Source organism: Doryrhamphus excisus, chromosome 21 (assembly GCF_030265055.1).
Source record: "Doryrhamphus excisus isolate RoL2022-K1 chromosome 21, RoL_Dexc_1.0, whole genome shotgun sequence".
Classification (NCBI taxonomy): Eukaryota; Metazoa; Chordata; class Actinopteri; order Syngnathiformes; family Syngnathidae; genus Doryrhamphus; species Doryrhamphus excisus.
In genome coordinates, this window is record NC_080486.1 from 2,258,786 (window position 1) to 2,279,684 (window position 20,899).

The window sequence follows — 20,899 nt, forward strand, 5'->3', positions numbered from 1 at the left end:
ACATTCGTCTGATGAGTCCGTTACGTCATTTCCATTCAAACGCATGAAGCACCGCAGCTTTGCTTTACTCTCATCTTCTTCTTCCATCGTGTCCTACAGCCTCACGACACTTTAAAGCACCAGTCCTCAAGGGGGGGTTATGAGGTCTTTGAAGAGACATGCATGGACACCCTTTAAAAATAGTTAAAAAAAAAAAAAGGCCATGTTTTATTTTTTTTAAACAGCGTTCTGCTATTTTATAATTATCTTGGCACAGCCTGCAAAGAATGAAACGCCATCTGTGCTCCAGTGAAAAGTCACCCCATACTTAAAGAATGAGCGTATCTCACGGACAATGCAGATGACTCTGCATTTATTGCAAATGAAAATATAAAGTACAATTTAGCCTGCCTATTATAAATCTTAATCACGGCACTCGGGTGTAATTGCTACACCAACGTTCCCGCATCTTGGCCCTTTTGCTGCTGTTGGATATTATTATTATTACGTTGGGAGATTCAGTCTTAATACAGGGCTGTCCAGAGTGCGGCCCAGGGGCCATTTGCAGTCCGTGGCTATGTTATTTATTGGCCCAAAGGCACATTCTAAGAATGTAATTTAACAAAGAAACAAACAAGCAAGCAGCAAAAATTGAAAAATCTACAGTTGTAGCTATAAGAATAAAGTCAAAATATTAAAGGAAAAAGGTCATTTTGAGGGGCAAACTTGTAATATTATCATGGGAAAAAATATATAATTTAAGTTGAACTACCGATGAATAAATATATTTTTTTAATTTTCAAAAATTGTATTATGAGGGGGAAAAAACAAGAAATAAATTTGTAATTTTTTGATTGCAGAAAGTCATAATAATAAGAATAAAATGTACAAAATAAAATGGTTGGAAATTAAAAAAAAAAAAACAGCAGAAATTGGAAGAAAACAGCTGAGATTTTCTAGAATAAAGTCAAAATATTGACAGAAAAAAAATCATATTTTAACAAGAAGTTGCAATTTTACAAGACAAAAATTTAGTAGCATAGACTTGGAATTATTAAAGAAAACATTTTTTGGCGAAGTCTTAATATTTTGAGAAATAGAATCAGGTTGGGGTAAAAAAGTGATATGTTGCGAATAAAGTTAAAATATTAATAGTGGGAATAGTCATAACAGTCATAACAAAAATAACTTTTACAAAGATTATTGAAAATGAGCAACAGCCAAAATGCACACTAATACATTTTTCCATCTATATTACAACCTGGAGATGTGTTTTTTTTTTGGGGGGGGGGGTGTTGCTTTTACAAAAGATCCAAGTGGCCTTTGCATCCTTCCATTCTACACAATGGGGCCCCTTTAACCCCCCCGGTTTAATAGCTTCTCAAAGTAGGCCTTCTTGACACACACACACACTCACATAGCACAATCAGAGCTGCCAGTGTATCCTTTCTTTCCCAGTATTGTCGTAGTTAAAAATGGAAAAGGACAATTTAGTCAACTCTGTTTCCTGCTGTCGTCATCAGATGTTTTGTTGTCACTTCGTTCTTCACTTGATACCATTTTTATAAGGTGTTGAAGGAAAGGATTAAAAAAATATCCATAAAAATCCTTCTAAATGAAAAGAAGGTGGCAACAGATGTTGTTTTTTGCGTCCCTCTAAGCTGTCATTCTTCACCTAAACGTCCGAAACCTTTTGAATTGGAGTCACGCCCGTACGAATGCTTGCATTTTAAGCTTTTTCTAAAAGCCCAAGTGACATCGTCAAGCATGGTAATAGTGTTAAGGTGGCTCTGTGGGATAAGTGTCAAAGGTAGCAGATTAGCGATGCCTTAAAGCCTAATACAAGCTCAAAGATGACATTTGGTGACGTTTCATACGGTACAATAGGTAAAGAAAGTCAACCTGTGACCTACAGATCTCTTTCCCAGTCTCTTCCATATTAGACGTGCTACAAATGGGTCAGAAAAAGGCTGGATTTAGGTCTGGGTTCTTGCTAAGCCTTTCTTTTGTTCATTAATAGTGGAATTTTGGAAGATATGGGGTCAAGCAAAGTCGGATTTTTGTTCACTCCCACCCCATGGTGTCACCATGAAAGTTCTGTAACTGTACATACTACACAGAAATCCCTCGCCACTTCACTGTTACATGTTACGTAATACATAATACATAAAATGTATTAATAAATCAATGCTGTTTTGTGCTTGAAAAGGCCTATTAGTGTAAGTAAAAATATATTTATTTTGCCCAAAGAAGGCATTTTCCAGCCTAAATGTGTCTAAATAAACGTGACTGCAAACACAAGGCATTCAGAAGATGCATTCAAAGACGTAGTGATGGTAGTATTTCACACTGGTCACTCTGTGTCAGGAATGTTCCATTGAACAGGAAGTTAGAACACACAAAACCTGTTTACAACCTTTAGAAATATTTGTTTACATTAGTAGAGCCCTCTAGACATGGAATAACACCCCTATAGTCACCTTTACAGTCAAATTACCCAATATAGTAAACATAATCAGCCATTTAAGACATGTGTGTGTTGCTGTACACGTGTTCCGGGGGGGGGGGGGCAGGAAGTGATGTCATAGTTTAGTTATAGCCTGGCGTGGGTTACGGCCGCAACGGTAGCCTGTGTTAGCGATCACTGTGCCTGTTGTGAGATCATTCTCAATCCTGCAATAAAAGGCCGTCGTTACTCTGCCAATCAAGTCTGGTGCTTGTGTGTCTCACGCAGCATTGCAGTAACGTGACTGACACCTAGTGACCGGTGTAGAATACTACATATTATTACAATGTCTTTGAATGCATCTTCTGAATGCCTGTATTTTTGTTCATTTAGCCGTTTTTATGCTGGAAAATACTTAATTTGGGCATAAAATACTTTAATATTTAATATTATTTCATATGCATCATTTATATATTTTGAAAAACTAAGAGTGAAGCCACAAATTCCAAGCGCGGAATGGCGAGGGATCTTTATGTATTAAGTCATTTCATGTCTATGGCATGGGAGGCTTTCATTTGAATGCAGACCTACCAACATGTACACATTTCTAGTACTCAACATGCACTCCATTTTGTGGCACTTTCAGTGTCAAGTCCAGTCTGCATAGTAAAATATTACCAGTTTCAAGTTGTGAAAACATTTCTGTCCCTTTGGGTGGGGATGGGGGGGGCATGATAATTAAGAAGTGCTGCTGTACGCCGTTATCTTTGTCAGTGATAATATTACACCCACGAGGTAAGTCTCAGAGCAGAGCCATCTGTGTTTATTCTCGGACTAAATCCCGGCCATGAAAATGGCTTTAAGTGTAATCACAAGACTAAAAAGGTCAGAGACTAATAAGATTAGTCGGCCATAAGATGAATGATGGCGGCCCTTTTGACCCACGGGGCTCACATTAAGGAGAGATTAACAGATCAATGGCCAACAACATTGCAACTTCTCGTTTGTGTTCACATCCTCTCAAAGTCGAGGGGGGGGGGGGGGGGTCACCTGGAGTCCCTCAGAGCAAGGACACAGACCCTATACATTTTTTTGTATGTATTTAACCTTTCAACTAAAATAGCATCCTGTTCATTCGGGCTGCAATTAATAATACATTTTAATCGATTAATCTGAAGCTTCTTGTTTTGATTAACTTGTCAGTTGGGCCCTAAACCAAGGGTGTCCAAACTTTTTCCATTCTGTATATTCTAATAATCTTCTGATAATATTATGACATTATTCACATAATATTTTGACTTTATTCCAGTATTGTATTATAACTATTAACGCAACCTGATTTTGTTTTGTTTTGTCATAATATTGCAAATTTTTCTTCACATTCAAAGTTTTTTTTTCTCGTGAAATTGTGACTTTTTTTTCTCTTTTGCGTCACTTTTTTTCTTAATATTTTCACTTTTCGTGTAAAATTACTGCAGGCTTTTCTAGTTTTTTCCGTTTTTGTTTCTTGTCGAATTATATTTTTGAGAATGTGCCGCAAATGGCCCCCCCCCGCCTGCACTTTGGAAACCCCTGCCTTGCATGGAACAAGTCATTTCTTAATATTTTGACTGAATTCTCAACAGACAACTTCTTCTGCAACCGAATTTTCCAAAACTTAAAAAAAAGTATTTAATATTTAATCTTTATTCGACTAAAATTGTTATTTTTTGTCATATTATGGCATTATACTTGTAAAATTCAAACCTTTTAACGTTTTTCTGTTAATATTTTCACAATATTTCTGAAATTGCTGCTGATTTTTTCTTTTTTTTTAAGTTTTGAATTTTTTTTTCAATATTTTTATATTGGCAGTGGGCCAATAAAAAGCATCCGAGGGCCAAAAATGGCCCCCAGGACACACTTTGGACACCCCTTCCCGAAATGCACCAATCATTAGGAACCAAACACAAGCAACATACTGCATCAGAAAAGAGTTAAAGATGTCTCTTGGAAAGGTTGAAATCGGAGAATATCAAACCAAAAAAACGATTAATCGAATACAAAAATAGTCAAAGTGAATAATCGATTAATCGGCAGCTTTATGAATGTATGAATGAACTGTATGAATGATTACATTTACATCCGACTACCCTTTCATCATTTTCTACCACAGGATTCTTATTTGAACCTTTCTGGTTTCAGCACCACGGACAGCGACCAGCAGGCCTCATTGACATGACACGAGCCCTGCCAAGTTTCCAGCTCATTTCCAATAAAAAGTAAGCGCTTAGTCTATACAATACAATATATTTTATTAAGCGGGACATATATAGGGATTCTTCTATTGTTTCCACATTGTACATTTGGTGAGCAACGTCACTGAACAGTAAAATCAATCAAAAGCTATAAGCAGATTCCGCAATGTCGAACACACACTAAATGTGAATATGTACTTCATAAATGATAGATTCATTCTTCTTTTTTTTCGGTAAAAGGGCTCTCTGAGTCACGTCCTTTTTGGCGGCTTCTTCTTCTTTTCATAAACGACTCTTCTGGCGGCCCTGATTTGGCTTATTTTCAGCATCCAAACGTAAAACGATTGACGGCACAAAAACATCCATTCGAGCAAAAAAAAAAAAAAAAAAAAAAAAATCACTTCTTTCTGTGGTTGTCCAATAATTCCATATACTTCACTTGGACGGAAACCATATATTCTTTAAGGCTATACAAAACTTAAAATAGAGCATAACACACTGGTCGCTTCTTCCACTTTATGTCCTTTCCTTTGTTGCTTTTGTCCCGTTTGGTTTTCCAGGCCAGAAAAAAAAAATTCCCAACACCACCACGACGTCCTGCTTGCGTAAAGTTGATGAATTTGTGAATCTCCAAGGTTCATATTAGACTAGATAGACGAATGTGAGGAGGAGAAGGAGGGAGGTTGGGTAGGTGGGAGGTTTTGTGGATCATTAGGATATTCGTCGTCTTCCTTGGCTGTTCTTGTTGAAAATAAATTGCATGTTGTTGGTGATCCAAGCAGAGTCCCATCCCGGGGTCAGATTATAGAGGAAAGACCAGAAAGCCTGAGAAGGTGGAGTATTTCCATCCGCCCATGAGGGTGCCTCGCTCCAGCTTCAGGTAAACGCGGTCCTCCCGCTCCACCATCAGCAGTACTCCGTTACTTGCCGCCTCCCGTGTGACGTCCTGGTCCCCGGCAAAGGCTGATATCACCGGGTAGTCGTTCTGCATCAGGTTTACCTGCCGGATGTGAGATTTTTTTTTTTTTTTTTTTTTTAGTATTTTTCCAAGTGAGATTCCACAGATGGATAAGAGATGCTCACCTGAATGGTTTGTCTGTTGTAGACCTTCACTACATGGAAGCTGAAACTATAAATCCCCCTCCTCGGAGCCTGGAAAACACTCGCTTTCAGGTCGAAATGGTTGCCGATGTTGACTAAAACCTGCAAATGAAGCATTTTATTCCCATTTTTTTTTATATAGTCATGGAATATACTATGAAGGCTGTCTTTAGTGCCTGTGCCAAATGCTTCAGGCTGTGCGTCAGAGTCTGGTTTGGTTCCAAATTGGTTACGTGGTAGAAGCACCCAATAGCAAGCAGCAAAAAAACAGAAAAACAAACACTCACAATTAAAAGAAAACCAGTTTCATCTTCTTAAGGTGGCTTTTTCCTCAATGTTAATATAAAGTCACCTTAAATAATTCCCACTCTGCCTTAAAATGGTTGATTTTTTGCTCGTGCAGGACACCAAAACAGCCAATCCGCACTTCACTAACTGCTGAACGCTGACAGTTAATCGATGCAGCATCATTTTTAAACATGCTTAACTAAAATTGTTGATTTTCTGAGCCTGGGTGTGGAAAAAAATGGTGAAAAAAACCCCACTCGTTACGCACAACTTGAAATAAACGAACGTCTTGTCACGGGTGCTGCTTAGGTTCGAGTTAAATCCAACATTTAATCACCGTGAGAGCTTATTTTAAGCGTAAAAGGGTTGATTGGCAGTTGCGCACGCACCCATACTAATAAAAACGCCATTTACGCACAGTATTAGCAGTTAGCCTCTTAAAGAGGTTGCGTGTGATTCGGATTAATTAAAAAAAAACATTAATCAGGGCTTGTTTCGACGTATGGAACATGCGAAATTACGCAGTGAGAGTTGCTTTTACGCACAGCACCTTTAAGGATAAAATGGTTCCTTTGTGCATTTTTCCCGCCCACCTGGTCAAAGTAGATGGTCATGGAGGTGTTGCTCATCTCCGACGGCTCATGGTTGGTTCCACGCACGGCCGAAAAAGCCACCTTCGCCCCTGCGGAGCGCACCGAGATGCCGAGAGAAGAAGTGACCGCTCCGTCCGAGGAAGGGTTCGAGTCACACACGACCAGACACTTCCCCTCCAGCACGATGGGCTCCGTGTCGTTCTGGCCGAGGCACACGACCACGGCGCACCCCAGGAAGAGGAGGAGGAGCAGGAGGGCCAGTCCCGGGCAGCGCGCTGGCACCATGGTCGCTGATCCTGTGTTCGAACCCACAGCAGCCCCCTTGGAGGTTTGTTAGCACTCAATCACCTGGTCCAGACTTGCCTACCCTTCTCCCCTCCCTCTCTCCTTGTATCTCACTCTTAAACGACCCTCTGACTCCCCCGGCTCCCCTCCTTCCTGCGCGCCTTTACTTGGCTTTTTTTGGGGGGGAAGGATTCACACAAAGGATGCTGCACTCCCTGAAAAGTCAAAACAAATGTTTTATATTAGAGAAAAGTCATTTTTGAATCATCAATTCAGGCGCGTAATCCGCGAGTAAAATTACGCAAAGTGCCACTTCCACGTAATGTAAAAATGTTCACATAAACGCGAGTTAAATCCGTACTTTGAGCTCGGAAAATGGAGTTTGTGACCTACCTGCGCACTCCATGCTGCTGGTTCCTCTTCTGCCGCTCACCGACTGAGCCGAGCGCTCAGATGCTCATCCAAAAAAAAAAAAAAAAAAAAAACAGCCAAGGTCTCTGGGCTCTCTTTCGATGGATAATCCACGCCCATTCTTTGTGTAACTCCTCGCAATTAGGAACACACTCACACTTCGACCGATGGAGTTTGTGTTTGTTTTTGGTAAACAGGAGAGACTTGACTCACTGTGTGCGTATGTGTGTGTGTGTGTGTGTCATTTATCCACCGCTACTGCTGCTTCTGCTTTCTCATGTCTGCTTCTGATTCATCCAACAGCCAAGTGTGGTTGCACGGAATAACCTTGCAGATGTACGCCACATCCAGCACTCATGTACGCGTATATGTTAACAATTTGACACCCCGAGCACTTCCAAGGGGCCGTATAGAGATGCTTTAGCGCCACCCAGTGGAATCTTTTACCAATCCACATGTTGGGTCTCCTTTGCACAGAAAATCATGCTCAATTTTGATCAACTTAATATGTTTACTGTTATTGTTGTTTAATGTTGAAATGCCCTAGAGTCAGTTTATGGTAATTGGTAATGGTTTTATTTCATTTGAACATGCATCAGATTACAATTGAATGCATCACATAATCAGTTCCCAGTTCCACATGTCCAAAAGGAGTAGGAAGAAGCAAAGCTTATTGAATCCTACCCCTCCATCTGGTACTTTTACAATCAGTAACTGTTACATTTGTTCACTTCCTGCTTTCCTAATATGGTTTAAGTTTTTTTTTTATTTAATTTTTAAAAAAGGCCTTAATTGGTAATGGTTTTATTTCATTTGAATATGCATCAGATTACAATTGAGTGCATCCCATAATCAGTTCCCAGTTCCACATGTCCAAAAGGAGTAGGAAGAAGCAAAGCTTATTAAATCCTACCCCTCCATTTGCTACTTTTACAATCAGTAACTGTTACATTTGTTCACTTCCTGCTTTCCTGCTTAGGTGTTTCTCACAATACCGTATGTTTAATGTTGTGTTTGTTAGCACCGCTTTGCTCAATAATACACACATATTTGATTAAATCCTAAACGCATTTGCCTAAATGCAGCATTACCGAGCAAAAAGAACTAGAAATAAATATAAGGCATTCGAAAGATGCATTCAAAGACGTGGTGGCATGTAGTATTCTACACCGCTCACTCTGTGTGAGCGGCTTCTATATTGCAGGTTTGAATAATCCCGAACACGGATAACTGTTGCGGCTGGAACCCACGCCGAACTGAAACTCAACTGACGTCACTGTTTTGTCCGTCCCCCCACTCAGGACCCACTAGAACCGGAATAATTTACAGCAACACACGTTATTTACGTCATAAATGTCTTATTTTTTGATGATTTGTAGGCGATTATGTCACCTAAATTGGGTAATAGGAGTGTCGATGCGACTATAGGGGTGTTACTTCAGGTCTGTGGGGCTCTAATAATGTTAAAAACCTATATTTAGAAGGTTTTAAACACCTCTAAGCACTATAAACGTTATAAATAAGGAAGCCGACTTTGTTTGGGTGTGGAACCAATCAACTGTGATAAAAGAGGGATAATATTATATAATATATAATTAGCACATATAGCATAATCACCCCTGCTTCTTCAAACACTGCATATCCAAATGGTCGATGCCCTATGAAAAATGATGTGCCAAGTCCAAGATGTTTTGCTTCATGGCCGCCATGTTTTTCAACCGATCTTTCCTAAATTTTACACTCATGTGCGCGCCAGTCCCCCATTTGGGTGTACCAAATATTATGTCAATATGGCGGAACATCTTAAAGTTACTGTGGGTGTTGTGTAGAGACTGCATTGTGGAGTGATTCCAATTTATGGGGTTAAAACGCTGTGGTACCACCAACAATAATAGCACAGGAAGGACAGGGGCCCCGCGGGGTTTCACCAATTTTCATTTTTTTGCGTGTAATGTTGCACAACAATGCACAACGATGAGCTAATTCAAGAAACAATACAAGCAGTTGATGTTTGCTAAATACAAGGATGAAGAGTCTTGAACCAGTCATGATGTGCTATATATATCACTATATTGACACTTACTATGGTACCCATTATGGCATTGGATGATCATATCACGGGCGGCACGGCGGTCTAGTGGTTAGCGCGCAGCTAGGAGACCAGGGTTCAATTCCACCCTCGGCCATCTCTGTGTGGAGTTTGCATGTTTTCCCCGTGCATGCATGGATTTTCTCCGGATACTCCGGTTTCCTCCCACATTCCAAAAACATGCTAGGTTAATTGGCTACTCCAAATTGGAGGGATAGGGCTCTAGCACCCCCTGCGACCCTCGCGGTAAAAAAATGAATGAATGGTCATATCACCTCATACATGACAAAGAAAAAATATATTAGGAAAGCAGGAAGTGAACAAATGTAACAGTTACTCATTGTAAAAGTAGCAGATGGAGGGGTAGGATTTAATAAGCTTTGCTTCTTCCCACTCCTTTTGGACATGTGGAACTGGGAACTACTGATTATGGGATGCACTCAATTGTAATCTGATGCATGTTCAAATGAAATAAAACCATTACCAATTAAGGCCTTTTTTTTTTAATTAAATAAAAAAAAACTTAAACCATATTAGGAAAGCAGGAAGTGAACAAATGTAACAGTTACTGATTGTAAAAGTACCAGATGGAGGGGTAGGATTTAATAAGCTTTGCTTCTTCCTACTCCTTTTGGACATGTGGGACTGGGAACTGATTATGGGATGCATGTTCCAATGAAATAAAACCATTACCATGTTTCAGGACGAGTTACAATGTTAAAAAAAAAAATCTTTGCAATGGTAATAATATAGGAATAGCCAGAATAGCTGTAAAAATGTAAAGAGACTGAGATGGGAACATAAAGAAGGCAAAGCCACCGCGTCTTTTCTCTCTGTTTTCAGTCGTCATCGGGTTCCGTGTATGCCTCGACTCAAAGGGGCTCAGGTAAGCGCGGAGCGGCAGAGTGGCGAGAACTGTACTTGAATATTTATAGAACAGCACATAGCGGATGAGGGCCGATACGGAGTAACGTCTGAGCCATTTTCAGGCACCGAGCTAATCTTAATGTGTCATTACAATGAAAAGAGATGGCGCTTCAATCAATGGGTTCGGTTCCTCGGGCGCTCGCAAATGGAGACGGCGAAAGGACAGAGCTACTCTTTGCACTCAGAGGTTTTTCGGGGGCGTCTTGATACAGGTAAACATTGTACACAATGTTCCTGTTTAAGCTCGGCATAAAAAGAAAAGCAAATATTCCCAGGCTTAATCACGCTGATCCTTCCTCCTTTCTCAAGCCGATTTGACAAACATTGCACTGTCAGAGTCGGCTGCCAAACCATGCGGAAGAGTGACATCAGGTATCCGAGAGCCACAACTGACCCCGGGAAGGACACGTAGCGACGGGGGGGAAACATCAAATGTCAAGTACGGGGGGACATGCAAGCAAGCGGGATGTGGCCTACATGGCATTAACATACCAGGGGCGGCCATTGCCCTAAAAGAGGCCGCACGTCCTTCAGGAAAGCTGATTGGCCAGACCCAAGACGGCGTTATGCTTATTTTCCCTGACAGCCAGCAGTGCCTGCTGGCTTCCAGGAACGGCGAGGTCGATGATGTGACGGGTCTTAATGTGAGCCATCTGCTTTTTGTGTGGGGAAATGACTCAGCTTCAACCTGATTGGCTTTTGAGTGTTTCTTTGCAGATTATTTTTCATAGCGCAAATCCCCGTGAGTCCGCACAGAGGTCAAACGTGATCGATGACTCATTACTCCCTCCGGTTTACCCGGGACACATTGTCTGGTGCGTGTTAAATACATGCAATCAAAACATCATGCATAAATAAAACAGGCTGCATTAATTCTCGACGGCGCGTTGGCTTCGACGCCGCCACGCCTATCTCCATCCATCTGTCCTCCTCGTCCATCTGTCCGTCTGAGTGCGGATATATGAATGGCTCCATATTCACATTTTCAATTAGCTCCAGATTGCTAGCCTGCCCTGGAAGAAACCTTTGAGTGACACCGGGGGCGCTTGTGTCATGTGTCTTACATCGCTAAGACGTGTGAGCTTCTTAATGACATCAATGGGACCGCTTCCTTCGAGGCCCGGTCTTCTAAATTCTAATTGTGTCTCGTCGGCCATGTCATGCAGGCATTCACACTCAGCAAAATATCAATATCGTGTGTAGTGTCATGTGTTACATGAATAAAGTCCAAATATTACCCAAATATTAGGAGAAAAGGGTTGGAATGTTTGGGAAATTACTTTTTAGAAATGTTATAATATAGAAATATTCCAAAAATAGAATTATTAAGTAGATTATTTTCGGGAAAAAAACGGTACAAAGACCTAAGTTCATATTAATAATACTTTTTTCCACTTATATCACAGTTTTTTCCTTGAAATACGTATGTTTTGCAACTTTTACAGTTTATTAGTCGTATTTTATTTTGAAAGCGGAAGTGACCACTCCTGTGGCAGGAAACGTATTAAGCTAGTGCTACATAAAAAAAGATTGACCACTGTGGTTGCTACGGCGAACGGACGCCGATAATATCAACCCAAACGTTAGTCATGGAAGTTTATGGCATCTCCAAGTATGTCACAGACGCTAACCGACATTTTTAATGGCGGCCCCCGACATAAATGAGGTTTGAAAGTCAATATCGTGGTCCTTGCTAGCATAAAATGCACTGTGTCAAAGCGAACTGACGATGCTAGCAGTCAAAGGAGGTAACAAACTCAATCGATTATCACCGCAGAATTTTATGGAAAGGTAACATATTTCCTTATTTCCACTTTTATTTATCTTTCAGTCTATTTTTTGCCATAGCTTCATATAACAACTACATATGCATTTTTGTAGTATAATGTATTAGTGATTGTTCAGTACACGTATTTTTTTCATTGATGATTTGCTGTTTACTTACCATATTTTACATTCAGGTTAGATGTAATACTACATAATTCTGGGGGAATTTATTCTTAATTTATTTCAGACATGCATACTATGTTACATTAATGTTTTTCACATATACACTGACAATATCTATTTATATACTTATATGTACACACATATACACACATATACATACAGCATACATACACATATTCATTCATATACATACACATGTACACACATACATATACATGCAGCATACATACACATATATACATTTCCATACAAAGAATACACACACACACACATACATACACAACACCTCATTACTACACATGACTGAAAAGGAGCAGGAAGAAGTAAAGCTTATTAAATCCTACCCCTTCTCCACGCCAGAGCAGGTACCAATTCAATAAGTGATTTTTTCCATATTTTTTTTCCATTTTCCATATAATCACAGCATCTTACGGAAGACAAAACAAAAAAAAAAAGAGTGGGAACATCGGAATTTAACCAGTGGAATGTAACAAATAATTTTTTTCCCAATTATCTTTTGTGTAGACTTCCATCAGAGATCCTGGATAAGATCCTGTCCTACCTGGATCCCGGCACACTTGTCTGCATTGGTCACGTCAGTAAGACCTTCTATCAACTTGCCAATGATGAGTGGGTATTATTCCACATTCACACACGGTGCATTAAAGACAGCGATATTGCAAATCTACTCTGAAAAGGATTTACGGATTCAAATGCAATCGTACACGCCTGCCAAGCAAAAAAAAGCCCCGGTCAGAAGAAGATAATTAGAATTCAAGACTGCGGCTTCCCTCAAATCATCATTTCATTGCTGGTTGCCGCCGCTTTAGAAATTCTGATGCACTGAAGCCAGCTGTTTTCTTGGCATCAACATTGAACATTTACAAGCTCAAGGCGGAAACCGAAACAAAAAGACAGTAAATATGTCTCTCGTAAAGAACATACCGAGTGGGGATTAACAGTTGGTTGTTTGATTAGACCCAAAAAAAAAGAATAGATGCTGGTTATGGTCTGATTTGTTCCAGTTTGGCAACAATTTATTTTCCATATAAAACAAACAATGGCAACATAATTTGTTCCAGTTTATGATTATAGGTACTTTGACACAATGGATGCTTGCTTATAGATCGGGGTTCTCAAACCTACCTGGAGGCCGCTGAAGGTGCATGAAATATTCCACAAAAAACGCTTTCAAGTGATCCAATCATGTCATTAACAACAACAATTCTTGCTGCCATACATCTGGCAGTGCTTCCCGCTTCCCAGCATACCTTGCGGCAATAGTTGCGCCACTGAAATAACATGCTGTACAAGGTGTACACTGACTACTCTGAAGATGTCAAACGGTTGCTGGTTCTATAATTTCTCCCACTACCTTTGAATCCAATGCAGAGCTCTGTGGAGGAATATATACAAAAGGCTGTTGAAGAATAAGTCTATCAGCATGGGCGGGAAGATGCCGGAGCCTACCACGCTGGAGGCTCAGGCTCAGGCTCGGCCAGATGGCTGCTGCTGGAAGTTGCGTTACTTCAAGACTCGAGACGCGTGGGCCAGGAGGAAGTGGAAGACACACCTCGCCGTCATCAGCCCTCACACGGGGTTGCCGAGTCGCACGGTTCAGATGCTGCGGTAAGATCAAATACACAATTTGTGCAGATGACAATTGAGTGCATCCCATAATCAGTTCCCAGTTCCACATGTCCAAAAGGAGTAGGAAGAAGCAGAGCTTATTAAATCCTACCCCTTCCATCTGGTACTTTTACAATCAGTAACTGTTACATTTGTTCACTTCCTGCTTTCCTAATATAGTTTAAGGTATTTTTATATATATATATATTTATTTTTTTTTACAATCAGTAACTGTTTCATTTATTCACTTCCTGCTTTCCTAATATAGTTTAAGGTATTTTTTTATATATATTTTTTTTATTTTTTTTTTACAATCAGTAACTGTTTCATTTGTTCACTTCCTGCTTTCCTAATATAGTTTAAGGTATTTATATTTATATATACATATATATATGTATTAAATTTTTATTTTTTTTAACAATCAGTAACTGTTACATTTGTTCACTTCCTGCTTTCCTAATATAGTTGTAGGTATTTATATATATATATATATATATATATATATATATATATATATATATATATATATATATATATATATATATTTAAATTTTTACATTTTTTTCACAATCAGTAACTGTTACATTTGTTCACTTCCTGCTTTCCTAATATAGTTTAAGGTTTTTTTTATTATTATTTATTTATTTTTTAATTGTATTTTTGTCACGGGTGATCTACAATATATTGCAGCTATGTAATAATTGGAGCTTTTTACTTGACAAGTGCCGCAAAGCATGCTGGAAAGCCGGAATCACTCCCAGTAAGAAGTGATGCCATCTATCCCTTTTGGGAAAAGGATTATTGCCTTCATTTTTATAAATTATATGATATATATTATTTAAAATTAATTACTATATTAAATATAATATTTATTTTGTCATTTTTTCCTCAGTCTATGATTGCTGCAAAGTTGTGTGTTTTTTTTTTAACCCTATTCTGTATGTGCTGTTTGACCAAAGCACCATGGGAACTCTTATGTACTTACTGTGTACACAGTACAACTTCCGGACTCTAACCTTGCTAACAAGTGAGGGCCACAGGCCAGTTAAAGCTGCCGGCAAGCAAACACAAAGCTTTTTTTTTTTCATATCTATCACATTTAATGACACAGTCTTATTAAAGGTGAAAAAGGAGGTCTCGCGACGTCTGCTCGGGGGGGATGCCGGAGTCCAAGATGGGAGGTGGGGCTCCCCCGTTGCTCGCCCGGTACTTTCTGCTGCTTTTTATAACCTTTGATTAGACACGACTCGGTTTTGAGGTTCCTGGCCATTCCCGGCTTAGGTGAAGAAGAGGAAGTAGAAATAATTGTTTCTTGCAGAGGTTGTGTGAATTGTTGAAATAAATGACTTTATTGACCACGCCCCACCCTGTTCGACCTCTCATCTCCAACACACTTTCTCCTCCTTCCCCGCCAAGCAGACTCAACCTTGTGGGGGTTTGTCTGCTGGGGACACTCAGGCGCGTGCGATTTACCTTGCTAATAATCATTCCACCAGACATCACACACACAGACAATGGCGGACCAAATCCCCCAGGTTGTCTCCGTCCTCTTGAGCTGCTCCAGTTTTCGCTTTTGTTCCTCCTTTTTAATTCATACTGGATGGCGCCTCACGCGGAATCACAATAGCGACAGTCCTGAATCCCGGTTTGGACTGAATCACATCAAGAAATCCATCAGAGCAGCTGCAGATTTATGTCGTTATTGCGTTTTAAATCCATTAGCAGCGTCACTCAAGTCCCCCGCCAGCTGATAAAGTCTAGTTCAAATTTAATAAAGCAAACAAAATAACTTGTCTGTTCAATACAATTCGCATTAACCTGCTTTTATTGCAAAATGACTAAGAATTATTGGACTGAACTGTAAAATATAAATATGATAATTCATGAATTTCTCAGGCTAAATGTGCAAATTAGTTTTGTCACGTCAATCTTGCTGAGAAATAACGACATGTACTGAAATCACCACCTTTGTTGTCTTTGTGTGGGAGATGGGACATTGAATATTAATATTTCAACTACAACTTTATTTTCAAAAATAATAATACACTTTGCACAAGATTATTTATTGACTCAATTTGTTTTTGCACCTCAGAAGCATTACCTGGGAGCTAACGGTCACCGACAAATCCAGGAACGAAGCCGCATACGATCTCAGCTGGTTCCAGTTCTTTGAGACCTCCGTGGTGCTGTGCTGGAACGGAAACCTCTGCCAAGACTACCGTCACATTTCTACCCTTCATCTCCACGGCGTCAGGAGAGTCGCCCTGGACTGCCCTGGTCTAAAGGCGTAAGACGGTCATCATCCGCCCCCCTACCATGTCCACCACGTCCCATGTATTGTGTTTCTTTGTTGTGTCAGACCCGGCTGGAGGTCCCTCATGGAGGTGATCGACATGGAGGCTGTCACCAAAAGCATGCCAGACTACGGCCAGGACGGTGTGATTGAATTGAAGCTACTAAAGCCTCACGTTGTCATGGGGATTTGGAAGGTACTTATCGCACATTCTGCAAACACGTGGTGGAAATTGTTGGTACCTTCACGCCAAAGACGGAAAAATCCACAATGAGCTCTTTCAGGTTTGACGGGTGCCTTCTTCAGGCTACTTCAGAATACTCCGGTGTTTGGTTCTTATCATTCTTGTATATTTTGTAGCTTGGTAGTTTGTCAATATGCATTTTGGTAAGTATATTTTCTTGACATATTTGCTTTTTTGTCTGTTTGTGGGCTTTTCCTTTCTTCCACTGAAGGGAACCAACATTTTTGTCCATTTCTTTTTAAAAAAAAAAAAAAGTCACAATATGACCTATGACCTCCCATCTGACCCATTGTTCCAGGAAGGGCCACATAGTGAAAAATGAAAGGATGCATGGTTAGATATATTTGTGGTGTAGGTGAAAAAGCCTATTAGAAATATGAACTTGTTTTTTAGAAAATAGAAATATTTCAACTTTTTAAAATAATCTTTGTACATTTTCTTTTCATAGTATTTTGACTTTATTCACAAAATACGATGACTTTTTTCCCAAATTAATTTTCCACTAATTTATTTGTGTTTCTCATAATATTACGACTTAAAAGAGGTTTTTTTAACTGAAATATAATTTTTTAATGTTTTATTACAAGTTTAAAATGTTGATATTCTTGTTAGAATACAACACAACAGTTTTTTTTTTCTATTTTTGGTGTTTTTTTTTTAATTCAACTATTTCAACTTTTTACATTTTCTTCCTGTAATCAGGACTTTGTGCCGAGAATATTTTGATATTTTGACTTTATTCCCCAAATACTATGACGTTTTCCCCAACTTAATTTTCTACTAATTTATTTATGTGTTTCTCATAATATTACGACTTAAAAAAAAGTTTTTTAAAACTGAAATATAATTTTTTAATGTTTTATTACAAGTTTAAAATGTTGACAATTCTTGTTAGAATACAACACAACAGTTTTTTTTCTATTTTTGGTGTTTTTTTTTTTAAATTCAACTATTTCAACTTTTTTCTTCCTGTAATTATGACTTTGTTCCTAGAATATTTTGACTTTCTTTCCTTTCTTTTCTATATATGTGTGTGTGTTCTGCAAAATAATAATAATAATTTTATAAAAAACATTTTTTAATTATTATTATATAAGATTACAAAAAATATTGTAAGATTACTGCTGATTTTTCCTTTTTTTAAAGGGTTTTAAAAGGGTTAAATTATATTTTTTCAATGTGCCACAGACCAATAAAAAAAACATCCGCCGTCCGCTAATGGCCCCTGACCCGCCCTTTGCACACCCCTGCTTTAAGTCGACCTTCTGAATAATCCCTGTTGAGAAAGTGACTGCATGTCTTTGTTGTCAGGACCAGCGTAGCGTCGCCTTTGTCATATTCACCCTCCACTTCCATCGTCTGCTGGAGAGGAGCTCCCAGGGGTCCTCTGTTGGGTAGGATGTACCTCCTATTCACGCGTTTAAGCGCCATAAAGTGTGTCAGCGGCAGATTGAAGTGACAGCACTCATTCCCGAGGTGACCTATCTCTTGATGCGCTGCTTGCTGATGTGTCACAAGCACTTCCGCTACGCCGCCGCTTGTTATATTGTCAACATTCTGACAACAGTTTTTCCTCTTTAGACGTCAGCGTCAGCTACAGATCGACTTCGGAGGGAATACATTTCAGTCTGTAACTTAAAAGCGCGGGTCAGAATGGATTATGTATTAAGATGTAAGGAGAATAGAAGAGTGAGGCCCCATGATGTACTGAACCTGGCAGCATGAGTGTTCCCATAGCCCCCTCTAGTGGTCACATGCAAGATCACGTCTTTTTCCTTAATTTTTTTCCCCTCATTGCCTTTCAATAGCACCTACGTGGAGCCAGCGACCAGAGCCCCATTTGATGACATTGACCCTGATTATGGTCTCCATGGTTACCAGCTTCACATAGTCCTCCACAGCAGTCGATGCGAGCTCATGTCGGGAAGTTTCTCCCAGCTATTTTGCCGGCGAGGTACCACACGTATCTGAAAATATGAGCTCATTTTTTAATTTTTCATTTTTTTTTACATTCAGTAACTGTTACATTTGTTCACTTCCTGCTTTCCTAATATAGTTTAAGTTTTATTTATTTATTTTTTTATTGTATTTTTGTCACGTACCAAAGTATGAGGTGATATATTATATATATTTCAGCTATGTAATAATTGCAGCTTTTTACTTGACAAGTGCCGCAAAGCATGCTGGGAAGCTGGAAACACTCCCACTTTGGGAAAATGATTATTTCCTTAATTTTCCCTCATTTGGGAAAATATTTTGGATTTTACATTTTACCCACCACAAGTTGTATATTTATTTTGTCAATAAATATATTTATTATTATGTTAAATTATATGATATATATTATTTTTAATTAATGATTATATTAAATATAATATTTATGATATTTATAAATAAATATGAGCTCATATCGGAATCTGATGCAAAACGTCTCCCTCCAGATCAGATCCGCCACGGTCTTGTCAAGCTCACCGCTGTTGATGAGACCTCCTTTTCTCAGCACACGTCTCTGTCGGGCGATGTCACGCTGCCCTGGAGGTGTGAGGCCCTGCAGGGTGAAGTCAAGGTACCACTTAATACCTGCTGGAAGACCTGCATGTCCGCAAGACGACCACAAAGACTTGACTCAATCACGCTGCTATTTAGACTCCTTTGTATTACCTTACAAAGTAAACACATTACCTTCGCACGGCTTTATTGGTAAATAGTTAAAGCAAAATGAGCCTTGACTTTTCAGTATTGGGTGTACCCACTGGTGTAGACTCATACCAGAGGTTTTCTTGTTGATACCAACTTGATCTTGTATCGCCTATTTCTGCTTTCCTTCAGGGCCGCTGTTTCATGACGCTCACGCTTCTTGACGAGTTCAACCAACCCTTTTGGTGCGTCAGCTCTGCGGTCTCCATGAAGCACCAGGAGACGCCGTGTTCGCTTTTCTACGCCGCCGAGCAGTTCCTCATCCGCTACCAGGACTCCGACGGTCAAGTCGCGATGAACATTGTACGGGTAGAACAACAAAAGAAGTTATTCATTGTCAACCTGGCCGTGTATCTGACCACTGGAAAAGTCAATCAGTACTTCGGGAAAGAATACTAACTTAGCAGAAACCATTTGATGAGTTTTTTACAGGAGCGTACTATAAAATCTAACTTTAGAGAGAATACAGCGGGAGTACAAATGCCGCCTGGGGGTACTTTAAAATCTGATTTAACAAGGAAATTAAAAAAAAAGAAAACTCAGCAGGAATAAGTTAAAATAGTTGGAAGTTGTTTCCTCGCTCATTCCAAAAAAGCCCCCAAATTGTCCATAGGTATAAAATGTGAGTGTGAATGGTCGTTTGTCTATATGTGCCCTGTGATTGGCTGGCCACCAGTCAAGGGTGTACCCCGCCTCTCCCCTAAAGTCAGCTGGGATAGGCTCCAGCATACCCCCTACAAAATTCCATTATATATGGTCTTAGCATCTTCATGTATTGCTATACAAAACATCAAAGCCTTTCATTTTTTATGTGCCCCCCCCCCAGATTATACAGTGTACAGCTTGAATAGTAATGTAGATTAACTGAGTCATTTTAATCTATTCTGCTGTACAAGCTGCACACTGACTACTCAAATATGTTTCATTTGTATAATATTGTCTTATTTTATTGACTTTTTTCGAGAAACAACACCCGTCCCGCATCCGAATATTCATCTGTACCGCCATATAAAAATGATACAGCCAGTTCATCTCCTTTCCATAACACCACCGTCCATATTTTACTTTCCCCGTCACATCAATCCCGTACACCGCCGCTCTTCATCCTCATTTTCGTAGAAAAACACACGACCAAGGACGTTGCGGCATAGCGACGCATGTACCGAGAAACCAAACACCAAATATGTGCAAGCCTTTGCTTCATAGTCATAAATAAACAGCGTGCGTCCCCCCCCCCCCCCAAAAAAAAAAAATCAATAGCCGTGTATTAACTATTCAAAAACCTTGAAAGCACCGCATGTGCTGCACTGCTGGCGGCTGCATTTCATGTATTCATCCTTCCATTCCATCCCTCCATACTCTTTATTTAGTAGCTCTTTATTATTTTATTTAGAGCGTGTATAATAGCATGTCTCTATTTTGCAGTCTTGCTGGATATCATAAAAAAAACAAACTTGTATTTCCACCCAATCAGTCATTTCTGCTATTAGTGCGACAAATAATCCTTGTCCTTCCTTGAGAAATTGTTATGAAAGCTGTCTCAGGAAGAAATAGGAAATCAAATAAAAGCCAAGCGTGAATAATAAAGACTAATAGTGATTGCTGCAAACGCTAAGAATGATTTGTCACCCCTGTAGAACCAACATTATCACTCATTGAGAAAACAAGCTTGATCGTCCCATCAATTCATGAATTGCAGACGCATTATTTATATTGCTGATGTTTTCACA

General features: G+C 39.5%; 2 protein-coding genes across 18 annotated transcripts in view; one reads left to right on the forward strand and one right to left on the reverse strand.

Annotated features, from left to right (window-relative positions):
- fbxo15 (F-box protein 15) overlaps positions 1 to 20,899 on the forward strand; it is a 100,290-nt gene that overhangs the window by 70,180 nt on the left and 9,211 nt on the right. For 4 of the 16 annotated variants that reach the window (XR_009120647.1, XR_009120643.1, XR_009120646.1 and 1 more), the window contains 2 exons: positions 4,610 to 4,686; positions 5,442 to 5,720. Coding sequence is in view for 4 of the 16 variants with exons in the window: in XM_058060684.1 (XP_057916667.1) it covers positions 12,086 to 12,147; positions 12,832 to 12,936; positions 13,699 to 13,935; positions 16,028 to 16,222; positions 16,295 to 16,424; positions 17,784 to 17,866; positions 18,281 to 18,426; positions 18,914 to 19,038; positions 19,302 to 19,568 (1,350 nt within the window). In the remaining 12 variants the exon portion in view is untranslated. Of the gene's footprint in view, positions 1 to 4,580; positions 4,687 to 5,441; positions 5,721 to 6,657; positions 7,952 to 11,850; positions 12,148 to 12,831; positions 12,937 to 13,698; positions 13,936 to 16,027; positions 16,223 to 16,294; positions 16,425 to 17,783; positions 17,867 to 18,280; positions 18,427 to 18,913; positions 19,039 to 19,301; positions 20,893 to 20,899 lie in introns of those variants that run through there. The other 12 variants (XR_009120642.1, XR_009120641.1, XM_058060687.1 and 9 more) reach the window with 9 other exon arrangements.
- On the reverse strand, positions 3,923 to 7,645 carry cbln2b (cerebellin 2b precursor). 2 transcript variants are annotated; one of them, XM_058060688.1, is made up of 4 exons: positions 7,323 to 7,645; positions 6,645 to 7,144; positions 5,746 to 5,865; positions 3,923 to 5,662 (listed from the first exon to the last, which is right to left on the reverse strand). In XM_058060688.1, exons 2-4 carry the CDS (start codon positions 6,927 to 6,929, stop codon positions 5,465 to 5,467), a joined length of 603 nt encoding a protein of 200 aa, XP_057916671.1. In that variant the 5' UTR covers positions 6,930 to 7,144; positions 7,323 to 7,645; the 3' UTR covers positions 3,923 to 5,464. The 2 variants fall into 2 exon arrangements, with proteins under 2 accessions (XP_057916671.1, XP_057916672.1); XM_058060689.1 differs by lacking the exon at positions 7,323 to 7,645 and having other exon boundaries at positions 6,645 to 7,157.

Bases quoted from the DNA above. Each gene is read 5' to 3' on its own strand.
- cbln2b (XM_058060688.1), bottom strand. From the start codon at position 6,929: ATGGTGCCAGCGCGCTGCCCGGGACTGGCCCTCCTGCTCCTCCTCCTC. The intron at 5,866-6,644 runs GTGGGCGGGAAA...CTTCATTTGCAG, and splicing joins TGACCATCTACTTTGACCAG to GTTTTAGTCAACATCGGCAA. The intron at 5,663-5,745 runs GTGAGCATCTCT...CACATCCGGCAG, and splicing joins ACAACAGACAAACCATTCAG to GTAAACCTGATGCAGAACGA.